Source organism: Saccostrea echinata, unplaced genomic scaffold, assembly GCF_033153115.1.
Source record: "Saccostrea echinata isolate AGI-Se365-2 ecotype Australia unplaced genomic scaffold, CSIRO_AGI_Sech_v1 ptg000058l, whole genome shotgun sequence".
Lineage (NCBI taxonomy): Eukaryota > Metazoa > Mollusca > Bivalvia > Ostreida > Ostreidae > Saccostrea > Saccostrea echinata.
In genome coordinates, this window is record NW_026889807.1 from 6,712,648 (window position 1) to 6,727,035 (window position 14,388).

General features: G+C 35.6%; 2 protein-coding genes across 3 annotated transcripts; both read left to right on the forward strand.

Moving 5' to 3' along the window:
* Positions 1-661: 661 nt before the first annotated feature.
* LOC133174661 (integrase/recombinase xerD homolog) lies at positions 662-6,460 on the forward strand. 2 transcript variants are annotated; one of them, XM_061309751.1, is made up of 3 exons: positions 662-943; positions 2,898-3,295; positions 5,459-6,460. In XM_061309751.1, exons 2-3 carry the CDS (start codon positions 2,908-2,910, stop codon positions 6,433-6,435), a joined length of 1,365 nt encoding a protein of 454 aa, XP_061165735.1. In that variant the 5' UTR covers positions 662-943; positions 2,898-2,907; the 3' UTR covers positions 6,436-6,460. The 2 variants fall into 2 exon arrangements, with proteins under 2 accessions (XP_061165735.1, XP_061165734.1); XM_061309750.1 differs by lacking the exon at positions 662-943 and having other exon boundaries at positions 2,842-3,295.
* LOC133174623 (uncharacterized) lies at positions 1,009-1,632 on the forward strand. Its single transcript, XM_061309723.1, has one exon. The coding sequence runs from the start codon at positions 1,009-1,011 to the stop codon at positions 1,630-1,632; it is 624 nt and encodes a 207-aa protein (XP_061165707.1).
* Positions 6,461-14,388: the final 7,928 nt, after the last annotated feature.

Consider the following 14,388-nt stretch of genomic DNA (forward strand, 5'->3'; position numbering starts at 1 on the left):
AAAAAAAGTAATTCTGGAAATTGTTTCGCCTAATGTCGCTTAAGTTCAGTTGTAAGAGCCTTTAATAAAGTTGTGCAGAGTTCTGTTAAATCTTTCACTGAGCGTTTCCCTCAGGATGATAAGGAGTGGTGTGAGATCGCGTAATTCCATACATCTTACACAGTTCAGCAATGGCGTTTGCTTCAAAATTTCGGCCTTGATCTGGAACACCATACTTGTAGAACCATTCATTTGGAAGACTTTCGCAACAGTATCCGCTTTCTGGTCCTTCGTCGCAACGGCTTGAGTAAATTTTGTAAAGACATCAGTCATCAGAAGGACGTTTTCTTTACCATGCCTGGTTCCAAAACGGTAAAGTCGATCGCGAGAATTTGCATGCGATGAGATAATTCATTGTAGTGCGTACAGCTGGTTGAGGCATCTTGGAAATTACACAACGTTCACAACGCTTACAATAATCCTTCACAGAGTTGAAAATTCCAGGCAAATATATAAATATAAACAATAAATTAAATCAGTTATTATTATTTACAAATGATAATATCCTTTATGTGACGGAGATAAAGAAACTGTATTTGTTTTATTTGTTTTAATTTAATTTTGATGTGACATGATTGTATTTTGGTAATTGTTGTAATTTTGTTTGGTGTTTACAAACTATTTATCTCGGGATCAATTGCCTATTTTTGATCGATGACACCATTGTCTTAATATACAGCCAATCAGCGTGGCTTCTCCCAATCACGTGACCATTGTTTATTTATTTACCAGAGGAAAAAGCCACGCTAAATTGCAAGGGAAAATTTTGTCGAAAAAAAACGCATTTCCAGTTGGTTCTACGTAAATTATGTAGTGCTACAGTTTCCGTCCCTTGCTGTGATCATTTATTAACGTGAAGTGCCAGATATTTCACAACAGGAAAGGAGTTTCACTACATTTTTCAGTAAGTGACTTGAGTTTGTTTATGTAATGGTGCGCGATCCGGTTTGGAGAGAACTGTGTCACAACATGGACGAGCCGAATTTACTCAGAATCTGTTTACTTGGACATTCTTTCGTGACTCGTTTACGGCGGTATATGGACTCACATCCTGATTTAGTGAATTTAAAGCTACACCATAGACTTTATAGTGTTTCAGTGCGGGCTCGTGGTGGTTTACGGATCTCTAGCATTGCTCGTTCCAGAGACTTGTTGACTTTTGATGTGTTGCCACACATATGCTTCATGCAGATTGGGGAGAATGACATTCTGTTGAATAGTGACGAAGTGATTGTGCGTGATATTTTATCATTAGCGTCTTATCTGCATTCGGGTGTGGGCATACGAACAGTCATTGTAGGCCAGCTTCTACGCCGCCAGCCTTGGGCTTCGTCTTCGGACTTCAACGATCGCATCGTCGCCATCAACGTTATGCTAAAAGAACAGTGTGCAGCTATGAACGGTGTACATTTCTGGCCTCATAGAGGCTTCTGGGAAGACTTGACATTCCTGTGCCATGACGGGGTACATCTCCGATGCCCTACCCCATCTCCTCTTGTTGTGACCGCCTCTCCTATGCATCGTTTTTGGCGAAGTGTTCGCTCAGCTATCTTACATCATAGACACATTTCAGGCCAGTATCATTCTGCTTAAGTCTGCTTGTCTGACCTTGTTTTTCAATTGCTTTACATATATATGACCATATTCTGTAACTAAGTACATTCAGGGATGTATTTCAATATAAATGTTCTATTTAAATAATGCACCTCCATATTCTGAGACCATAACTATGGTCTACTTAAGTCATTGAGTGCATGCATCACATTCTGTCATAGGCTTTAATGTCAAATGCTTTATGTGTTTCATCAAACTTACTGATGATTATTAGACATTCAGTTTGTTTTTTGTGGTCAATGAACAACATAAATACAGCTTACATAAACTTTATTGGAGTAGGCATTTATTAACTCCTATATGTTTGACTGGTTTATATACTTTGTAAGCAATTTCTCTTTGTATTGTGGGACCATACACATTACATAATGCTTACGGTTGATGTTGCGGGACCATACGCTTCATCTTGTATGAGTATATAATTGTATGTGCATTTTCTTTTGGTGCGGGACCATACCACCAAAGACATGCTCATTTGGTTGTTGTATTGTGGGACCATACACCTTACACAACTGTTTTCATGACCGTACTCCAATTCGCAGTCTGTTGTTGTTTGATGTTGCGGGACCATACGCATTATCATTTTATGACTGTACATGAATTGGTAGTTTGTTTTTGTTAGATGTTGTGGGAACATATGCAATATCATCATACTATGAAAGATATACTATATTACATTCCATATGCATTTTTCTTTAGTGCAGGATCATGTGCACCTTATCTGTACTATTTCAATATTTATTCTGGTGGTGATTCATCCACATAAGACACTACTGTTTACTCGACAGTATTTTTATACACTCTATAAAATATGGTTATATATTCAACTGTTGCGGGACCACACACAACATCCTTGTAATCATCATATGTACATACAATATATTTCACTAAGGTATGGCTTCAGGTCTTTGTAACCTTCTAATTTGTTTAACTAGCTGAAAATTTTAAATCTTAAAATTGGGTCAGACAAGCTTCAGATTCTCCTTTGGTGTTGTTCTGTTTTCAGCTACTTTTCAGGTATAATGATAAAAATTGTATAAAAATTTATACCTCATTCTTTAGCCATAATCTGTATTATGTAGCATTGAGGCTGTATATGTTTATTTTGTGTCCAAGGCTATATATATACATATACATGTGTATATAAATATTTATATATCTGTGTTTCTACTGAGCCCTTTGGGACATTTCAGTATCATTCAATGAATAATTATTAATTGTGTTCATTATGCTTTATTGTCCAGGTGTACAGCCATGCCTCCAAAGAGGGGACAGAAGTCCTCAGGTGCTACAACAGCCAAAAAGCGAAGGGCAGTCCAACCGACAGAAGGAAGTCAAGCCATATCACTAGACCTGCCGCCTGTGGGACCACCTGCTCAAAACAATGGACTCACAAACATTGACTATGACAAATTAGCTGTGGCAATTCTAAAGCACTCACAAGGGCACAATGGGCTAAACGTTCCAACTCAGGAGGCCCCTTCAGTGCCAGGACCTACGTCCCACTCAGCTGACACATCACCAAAACCTACAGCAGATCCACAACCACCTTCAGTTCCAGGTCCTTCATCTCTGCAACCAACAAACAGTGTGTCAAGTTCAACGCCATTGTTGGGGGATCTGTTAGATCAAGTTTTTGCAGGTGAGCCAGCAAGGGCAACTGATCTTCCTTACTCATCTACTATTGTTAGTGATGGCATTCCCCTTTGGTCTTCAGTTTCTAGCAAACTTAAGACAAAAATTTGGAATAATGAATTCATTGACTTTCGATCCCTACAAAATACAAGGGAAGAACCTTTGAGTGTTTCGATTTCCACTGGGGTCATAAAATTGCACCAAAGTCCAAAATTCAAAAGCCCCATAAGTATTTCCCAATGGACAGATGCTTTCTTTTTGTTTGCAGCAGTGTACATTGAAAAGTACCCTGCTGAAGCCCCCAATCTTTTAAAGTATGGGCACATGGTAAGGGAAATTCAACAACTTCATGGGGACAATGCATTTCGTTCATATGATGAGCAGTTTCGAAAGTTAAAAGAAACTGTTAATGTACCTTGGCAGCAACCTATTCAGGAATTAAGGCTGAGGGCAGCCACACTCTCAAAAGCTTTCCCTCCCAAACAATCACAGAATAATCAAACCCAGCCCTTTCGCATCAAGTTTTGTTTTCAATACAACAGAGGGGAACGTTGTAGTAAAAACCCCTGTCCCTTTCGTCACATCTGCATGCAATGCAGAGGAAACCATCCCAAGTCCAAATGCACAGATTCTTCCAAGCCCAGTATGCAGAATTCACACTCAAGAACTCCCAACTCCAATCAAAGTAAAAAATCTGCTTGAAATCCTGCAAGCTTATGACAAAGACAAACTTTTAGTTATCAAAAATGGATTCACCTATGGTTTTCACTTAGGTTGTAGTGGTATACCAAGCTCAAAAATATCTAGGAATCATAAAAGTGCACTTGAACATAGTTCTGTTATACAGGAATTCATTAATAGTGGTATTGAATCAGGGAGAATAGCTGTACCCTTCCCCTCTACACCATTTTCCCAGTTTGTATCTTCTCCTTTAGGAGTTGTTCCTAAATCAGACCCTGGTAAATTCCGAGTTATACACGATCTCTCTTTTCCAAAACATAATTCAGTCAACTTTATGATCCCTGAAGAAAATTCAAAAGTGAAATATGACTCTTTAGATGTTGTAACAGACCTACTTAGAAAATTTGGTCGCGGTGCATTGATGGCTAAGACAGACATTCAGGATGCTTTCCGCATAATTCCAATTCATCCTGATGATTACAAACTCTTAGGATTTTCTTGGGACAGTAGGTTCTTCTATGATAAGTGTCTACCAATGGGTGCGAGTAGTTCGTATCAGATCTTTGAACGCCTTAGTAGTAGTTTGCAGTGGGCAATGTGTGAAAAATTTTCTGCTTCCGGAATGTCTCATATGTTAGACGATTTTTTCTTTATCGGGCCCAAGGGTTCTACTAAATGTCAAGCTGATCTTGAAAGATTCTTGTCTATTTGTGCAAAATCAGGCATACCCATCAAAGAGGAAAAAACAGTTTTTCCTACTACCGTATTAACCATATATGGGATTGAGATTGACTCGAATACATTGGTATGTCGTTTGCCTGAATCTAAACTAAACAAAGTCAGGGACAGTTTACAAGCAGCAAAACGTAGAAAGAAAATTACTTTACATAACCTACAATCTTTGATAGGATTGTTAAATTTCGCTTGTTTAGTTGTTGTTCCAGGTCGAACCTTTTTGCGTCGCCTCATTGATTTAACATGTGGGGTCTCCAACCCTAATCATTTCATCCGCCTAACTTGTGAGGCAAGAGCGGACTTGCATATGTGGTCACATTTTGTAGAATCTTATAATGGCAGGTCAGTTATACTTCCTGATGTTTGGTCATCTTCCGATAAAGAATTGTTATTTACTGACGCATCAGGCTCATTGGGTTTTGCGGCAGTTTTGGGGACCAACTGGTTTGCATTAAGTTGGGAGGAAGTTCTAGATTTAGCACAATACCAGATAGCCATTAAAGAGTTGTTACCCATTGTGTTAGCACTGGAAATCTGGGGTCCTGCTTTAGCCAACAAAAAGCTCCTATTCATGACCGACAACATGGCCATAGTACATGCCATTAATAAACAGACTTGTAAAGACAAAATTCTCATGAATTTGATTCGCAGATTAGTTCTAACAGCACTTTCACACAACATCCTTTTCAAAGCTAAACATATTCCAGGCAAAACAAATACTCTGGCAGATCATCTTTCATGATTTAAATTGCAGGAAGCCTTCCAGATAGCCCCTCATCTCAGTCCTGTACAGACAGAAGTTCCCAAGGACCTCTTAACAATTTGAATCCAGTCTGCATGAAACTACTAGAATCTGCTCTCTCATCATCAACCTCAAAAGTTTATCGCCGAAGTTGGAATTTGCTCCTCAAATGGAAACCTGACATATCACTTCCAGTCTCAGTGACAGATGTTTGTAACTTCATAGGCCATTTATTTCTTCAAAATTACTCACCCAGTACAATTTTTTCCCACATTTCAGCTATCAGTTTCATTCACAAGTTATGTAGTATCTCAGACCCTACTCAAGCCTTTGTGACCAAAAAAATTCTTAAAGGGTGTCAAGCTGTAGGCTCAAGGAGGGACACACGCCTGCCTATCACAGCAACTATCTTACAGAAACTCATTGCAGCCTTAGAACACACTGTGTCTCAGTATTCACTCAGACTTCTTTTGCAAGCACTTTTCTTGGTAGCCTTTCATGCTTTTCTGAGATTAGGGGAAATAACAGCGAAATCAGTTAAAGCTACGAATTGTATTTTACAGAGGTCTGACATCACATTCAAACAGGAAAACGCTTTGTTAGAGGGAGTTCAAATAATTATGAGGGATTATAAAACGAATAAACACCATGCTCCAATAATCATTTTCCTTCAAGCATGTCCCAGTTCCTTATACTGTCCAGTTAAGGCGTTGCATAAGTATCTTGCCTTGTACAAACATACATCCGGGCCATTGTTCCAGACCATGGATGGCTTGCCAATTACATACTCGGTTGCTACTTCACATCTCAAAGCAGCAATTCAGTTTATTGGACTAAGTCCGGATCAATTTAAAGGTCACAGTTTCAGAATTGGGGCAGCAACACATGCAGCCTCACTTGGTTTTTCAGACAATGTCATTCAAAAACTGGGAAGGTGGAATTCCGATGCTTTTAAGCACTACATTCGTATTAAGTCCTTTCATCTATAAGTAATTGACATGCTCAAATTTTTAGTGCATACCCCGGTGTAGCCCCCCAAAACATACATATGTGTAAGAAAAACTTTTAGACAGGTCAGAAGTTTTCTGCTGTCACAAATAACCACATAGACTTTGTAGGGCAGGACAGAAGTTATCTGCTGCCCTTTATCAAGCATTTGTATATAGGAGACAGGTCAGAAGTTTTCTGCTGTCTTTCAATCCCTGGTCAGATCCTGTTCCATACACATATTTTTGGGTACACGGCAGGTCAGAAGTTTTCTGCTGCCTGAAAGTTATTGTTTTCAACATGTCAGGTCAGAAGTCTTCTGCTGACATAATTTTCTATCTCCCTATGTTTGTACATAACATTATTGGTAAAAACTTTTTTTTTAGGGCATATTGAACATAGCTATCTTGCTGGCCACCACATGCTCTAATGTCAAATAACAAAATGTCTTCAATAGAACTATTTTTTATTAGCTAGTGTTGTATTATATATATATATATATATATATATATATATATATATATATATATATATATATATATATATATATGTCCATATTTATTTAATTTTTTGTTGTTATGACATATACTTTAACATGTATCATGAGCATTTGTCTCCTTTTTATTTTGCGCCTTGCCAAGTCGCCTTGGGTGGGTGGATCCAATTTGCAATTGGATTGTGGCGTTCATTTTGTTTTATCCCACCCTTTTTTGATGGCACGCATATCAGTGCCTGCTTTATGGTATGTTTATTTTAAAGGGGGTCAGTTTGCATAATATGATGCCAAAGATTTTTGTGTTCTTAGAAGTTTTTCTAGTCTCTCTGACTCCCTTACTATGTGTATTTTTGTTTTGCGTCATTTACTTAAATAAATGACATTTTTTCACTTTCAACACTGTTGTTATTTTCTTCTATCCATCAAAAAACTAGCTCAGTTGACTTGGCTTCAGACTTGCAACAATAACAAAGGAACATAAATCAGTTATTATTATTTACAAATGATAATATCCTTTATGTGACGGAGATAAAGAAACTGTATTTGTTTTATTTGTTTTAATTTAATTTTGATGTGACATGATTGTATTTTGGTAATTGTTGTAATTTTGTTTGATGTTTACAAACTATTTATCTCGGGATCAATTGCCTATTTTTAATCGATGACACCATTGTCTTAATATACAGCCAATCAGCGTGGCTTCTCCCAATCACGTGACCATTGTTTATTTATTTACCAGAGGAAAAAGCCACGCTAAATTGCAAGGGAAAATTTTGTCGAAAAAACCCTCCATCCATCCCCTTTCTTCCACCGTCTTTTTTTTTTTTTATTATTATTATTATTGTTATTCATGTATTAGAGATCATACTTTGCGCGTTCATTTTGTTTTATCCCACCCTTTTTTGATGGCACGCATATCAGTGCCTGCTTTATGGTATGTTTATTTTAAAGGGGGTCAGTTTGCATAATATGATGCCAAAGATTTTTGTGTTCTTAGAAGTTTTTCTAGTCTCTCTGACCCCCTTACTATGTGTATTTTTGTTTTGCGTCATTTACTTAAATAAATGACATTTTTTCACTTTCAACACTGTTGTTATTTTCTTCTATCCATCAAAAAACTAGCTCAGTTGACTTGGCTTCAGACTTGCAACAATAACAAAGGAACATAAATATCTTTCTTTCTTTGTTAGTACGAGAATTAACGTCGCAGCTATTGCAGAAAAAAATTCTGCAACAGCTGTGACATTGATTCCCGTACTAACAACCAAAGAAAGCATTTTATTGTTTAAATATAATAATTGCGACCTTTGTTAAGAATTTCTTTAATAATCCCAATTTTGTCCAACTTTCTAACTAATGTTCAACCACAGCTTTTGGAAATTTTTCTGATTTCAAATTTTGTTGGTTTATATCCTTCATCAAAAATCTTCAGAAATGTTGCTGTTTGAATCAGCTGATTGAAGAGACTGCATATATCTCGTCGAGCTTAAGAAACGGATTAGTGTCGTAAACTTCATTTACAATTACACTCGATGCACTTTGTTTCTGTAGATCCGAAGGCAGTTTTCTACAGTCGGAGAACTTCTCTGGTAGAATCTCTAAATCACTATGCCGCGATGCATCATCAAGATCACTGAGACATTAAAGATCATCCGCAGTTTCGTGATGACGGCCTAGTCGGAGCTTCACATCAAAGTTAAACATCGCTAATTTCGAAAGCCATCGTTGTTAAATTGCACTGAGTTTTGATATTTTAAGATGACACAACGGGTTGTTATCAGTGAACACCGTGAATTTTGATCCTAGCTATTTATTAGTAGTCCTTGAACGTCTCTGTTATGGCCTTGGTTAACGACAGTAATTCCAACTTTCGAGAACTATAGTTTTGCATGTTCCTTTCACTTGGTCTTAAGGATCTGCTAGCGTAGGCGATGACATGTTAGTTTCCTTCTTTGACTTGCGATAGACCGACTCCTAAACCTAGCATACTAGCTTCTGTTTCAAGAAAAAATGCCTTTTGGAAATCTGCATATCCTAAGATAGGAGAACTCACAAGGAGCTTTTTTAATTTAATAAACTCAGTGTCATCACACTGAGATTTTCATTTATTTCCAAACGGTTTCTTTGGATAAGGTGTAAATGGCGATGCTATATTACTAAATCCTTTCACAAAACGTCTGTAGTATCCAGCCCAAGGAATGACTTGAGTTTTTTCACATTTTTTTTTACAGTCGGTTTTTCAAAATTCTGCTCAGCACTGATTTTATTTCAGGGTAAGTTTTACATGTAATTCCCTCTGAAGATATAACATGTCCGAGATAATGAACTTCACTTTGACAAAAAAACATGCACTTTGACAATTTTTAGTTTTGAAGAAAAAATATTGCACTAACATTTTTAATTTTAATCCATTTTGCGGATGATTCTAAACACATTTTCTGGTCGCTTCAATGTTCTGAAATATCTTCTGAAAATACAATAATATAATCCAAAACACTAGTAAAATGTTAAATATTTCATCCCTAAAGGTCTGTTTCATAACCCTTTGAAACGTTGCCGGGGCTTTTTACAATCCAAACGACATACGCAGATATTCATACAGAACCATGGGCATTGTTAATGCTGTTTTCTCGATATCATCTTCATGGACAGCTACTTGGTTATACCCACAGGGGAGATCAGTTGTCGAGAAAAATTTAGCACCGCATAGAGCGTCAAATGCTTCTTCTTATCTAGGTAGTGGATAGGCATCTTAGTGAGTTTTGCTATTTAGTTTAAGATAGTCCACACATAAGCGGACTGAATTATCTTTCCGACTAACACAATCGATGATGCGTACGGACTGGTACTCTCCCTTAAAATATTATTGTTCATGTGATTTCACTTCCTTGCATTGTGATAGAGGTATTCGTGTAAAAGGTAAAGATAACGAACAGTGATTGATCTGTCTGTAGGGTTGCACTATTGGCTGATCGTCTGTTGTTCGAATAGTACGTTTTATGGCTGACGTATAGCCTGTGCCATCATCGTTCTAAAAATGCAAAATATGCAATTCAAGCATTTCCAAAATCAGACCCCATTTCCTATCACATATAACATTTCAGTAATTTATGATGAGAGAATGTAATTTCAAATATGTTTTCAAAACTTCAGAAGACGTTTTTGAATATATAGATTTTGTGCAAAATCTCCGGCCGTTCTACGGTAATGCCTTGGTTATATGAATCCTCTTTTTTTCAGGTTTATTTCGTTACTGCCGTCGAAAGGATAATGTTTGTCTGAAGGCAGACCTTAGAGGCAACCTGGTTGTAATATGTTATAATATCTGGTCCCTTGCACCCTCAAACAAGGCGGATCTATATTATATTCGGGTTTGTATAGTAGACTCATTTAACTAACACTCAAGTTTACTCGATCTGCGACTGGTTCTGTTTTCCCCTGTCTAAAATAAATATTATTAAAAAAGGTTATTTTATACTTCAAAACTTGTAAGGACATGAAGAATTCCAATGTCTTTTTGTTAACTATTGATACAACTACATCATACATGTATTTTGTTACTGAAACATTTCTTTTCAATTTATTACTAATTGACTATATTTTATCGGCAGAATAAGAATTTAAAACTATTATTATTTCCAGTCAAATTTGTAATACTAGAGATACACATGAATGACAGATTTGATTCTTGCTTCATTTGATGACTATTCAACTTCAGCGAAAGTATCAAGTAGTGTATTGTTCCGAATAGCAAAGATAAAAATTAAAGAAATGAGAAATAATATCGTGATTAAAAGTCGAGTCTGATATGTATGAGGCTGATTAATGTCAACTCAGAACACCTCACATGTTATCCTCTTTATCCGGTAGATATTATTTTCTCTTTATGAACCTACTGTGTTGAATACCTTTTCTATTCTTTGCAAACAAAATAAATGTAGAGGCTAACTTTGTCAGCGACTGATTTTTCAGTGACTTATTATAAATGGAATTATCGTCTAAATGGTAATTCAATGGTCTCTCTGCCATAAGTCAAGTGCATCTGTAGTATAGTCCGATGCCTATTGATATTGTGACCGATCTTAGCTGCTGATCTGTAGTTCATGGATGGGATCAATGGATATGGATAACCCAGATATCTCCAGTTAATTGTATATTTCTTGTGTATAAATTGCTGCCATCTCAAAACATGTCAAACTAAGTCCAAAACCTTTGCTTGCAGTCCCATGCCAAAATAGTCTTCATTCAAGATGTTAAAAGTATTTGATCAGCTTTATTTGTCCAAACGCGTAGACGAATTCCTCGATTTTCTTTCGCAAGAAGGTCTCCCGTGTTGGTATTTGTATTTCAATCGTTAATAATGATTGTTGTAGTGATAAAACTCGTCCTCGGCAAAAACCAAACTTGTGCCAAAAATCAGAGGGTGTATTTTATAATACAGCATTACATCTGATTCAATACTTTGAAAGACTCTATCATCGAACATTAAATATCAGATGAAGTATCAAAACTTGTAATTCGCAAAATATAAAAAAAAAAGTGCCGATATCAAAAATGTCAATTAACATGTTTTTCTTTTCACATTTTAAACTATGAACATTTTCTCTTAGTTCTTCAATGATGGCAGGGACATACTGGATACTGTCTGAAGTCATACGACTTTAGCCATAATGTGATTTTTTGTTTGTTTTTCCACTCCTTAAAATATAATTAAACCTTGCGAGGTTTTTTTCCAATTACGAAAATTACTTTAACAAAATAATTCACTGATGCAATCATGCATTTAAAATGAAAAATTATGTATCCTAAATTTATGGACGCTCAAAGTCCATTTTAAATTACATAAATGTGTGCATGTAAGGAGAGGAAAATAACACTTATACAAGATGCCCTTTGTTTTAGGAAAAAAGTATTTTTTTCTGAATAAAAAAGCACAGGGTTACCTGTGTATCGCTGCCATCTCAAAATGTTAGTACATGTACATTGAAATGATGTTAAACTGAGCCCAAAATCTTTGCACACTGTCCCGAAAGCGAGATAGTTAGTCTTTCACTCAAGCAGATGTTAAATGTAAAAATATTTGATACCCTGTGTGTTGGTCACCGTTTTTAATCACCTCTGCACTATTCATTTTCGATTTAATGATTTCTATTATTTTATAAGAACTATAACTTGCCCTTTTTTTTATCATATTTTCTTCATTAATGCCTTATCTAACATTCTTTATAAATGAAAATTTACAAAATTAAATCAATTATGATTATTTTAGTGAAAATAGAACTTTTCTTTTGTAAGACTCAATACGAGTAGTTTATTTCATAATGCAGCATAACAAATTATATCTTTTGAAGGATCCCATTGTCTAACATTTAAATACTAAATGTAACATAATAACTGGAGGATGAATAGAGGACTTTTTCAATACTTTCAGGGCAGTATAACCGCAAAAAAAAATCTGGTGGAGACGAATTTCCTATTTACGCTATCTCTTTATGTAATTGTATAAGTTGCGATAACTTGTGTTAATTTTCATATGAGGATTATTAAAAGCCCTAATAAAATGTGAATATAACATGCAGTTATCTTGCTTATAGTCCATTAAACATTTTAACTTTAAGTAGGCGTAAATAATTTCTTGATAAATTTCTTTTAAGACTTTTCTAATAATTTTGATACAAAAAACAGTTAGCAGTCCAGAAAGGCAAGCTGGTTTGTCGTCATCGAAGTCAAACAGGTGCTTGTAAGTGACGCCAACGACCTACCAAAACCACTCCTTATATACGACATAACAAAATTTCAAGAAGACCCATGTGTTCATTAATCTAGTACAATCGGAAATGTAGCATGTTATTTCTTAGCTTAGGAAAAAATCCCATAAACCTGTTTCCTACGGAGACTCTCTAACCCCAGGGAAGAAATGAGGAATTGTTGTTTTGCTTGGCTATGTTTTGACGTGAACCTGGAGTAAAATACACATGTCTGTACTGCTGTGATACACTGTACCTGACATCTGCCATGAGCCTTTCGTCTTGATAGGAGAAACATAGTAATCTATAGACAAATCGGTAAGAAAATAATAGCCTAACAACGTCAGGTTGTACTTGCAAACACGATCATTGAATTAATCATAAAATTTATAAAATTTTGACATTAAACGATATGTTTGATACTCTTGTTGCATTAACTAATTTGTCAGTAGTCTCTGTTAACAAACATAAAATTTTGTTTTTGTGCAATCAATTTCTTTCTTGTGTAACACATCAAAATATGAAAAAAATTGTCAGACCAAGTTTTGCCTTTTGTTCGGAATTAAGTGGGATATTTTAAATCAAAGTTGACAGAAAATGAATATTGTAAATTGATTAAGCGTTGTCGATATATTTTAATGTCGAATTAAACGTGACAGCAACATACATCTTCTAATCATGTAAAAGTCTTAGGATAAATTAATGAATTTTTGAATAGCAGTTTCGATCATGGAACAGTAAAGGATAGCAAGGTCTACATCTTATTCATACATATAATACCCAATATCTGCTAGAAGTAGACTCAATATTGAAACGCAGCTATGTTAAGAATTCCCTCATAGACAACTGCTTCCTTAATAAAAATGGAAATCGGAAATTTTCATATTTTGTGATTATACATCTACAAAATTACTAGCCTATTACTCTGCAAGGCAAAATGCCAGATACCGACACTTGTTTCTAAATTGCTAAAAAAAAATATATTTTTATATTTGACGACACAAGAGAATTAGTTAATCAAAAGACACATCATTTATATACTATGTGTTATTTGGTTGTTATAAGGTTAGAGAGTGTCAGCCAAACTTATAGATTGTACACTTCATTTCTCCCAAAATCAGAAATTCGTCATAACACATGACATGAACAAACCTTGATACTTTGAAAGAATACATTGGTTGTTATTTCCATTTTGGAAATATAAGTTAATTTCGCCAGTTTGTAAATGAGTCTTAATCATTCAACTGTTTCTTTTCACAATAGTAATTTAATGAAAAAGGCACTTTACACTTTCTACAGACATCTTTGAATTAAGCATTAAGTATTGTTCCTATAATTCAGTTTGAGCATCACAATTTCTGCATAGGACGCTCAGAAAATTGCATTTCGCTACTGGAGATAATGAACACGCAACAAAAATATTATTCTTATAATCAAAAGCCAGAAATGTGGGGTTCTTCATATTTGTATGTTTATACTGAAAAAGTTTGTCCCCAGCCCTTGAATAACAAATCACCTCATCACCACATACAAAGGCCAACCGTTCGTGTATTTTCGACATTGTTCTTGTTGGTATGTGCTCTCCAGTTTTGTGATAATATTATAATTGACAAAGCAGGAGAAAAGGGCAAAGATCATTATAATTCTTTGAGATGCGATGGTGGTTCTGTTCTTCACCAACACTAAAACATCAAATGCTTGCTTAAGGTCGA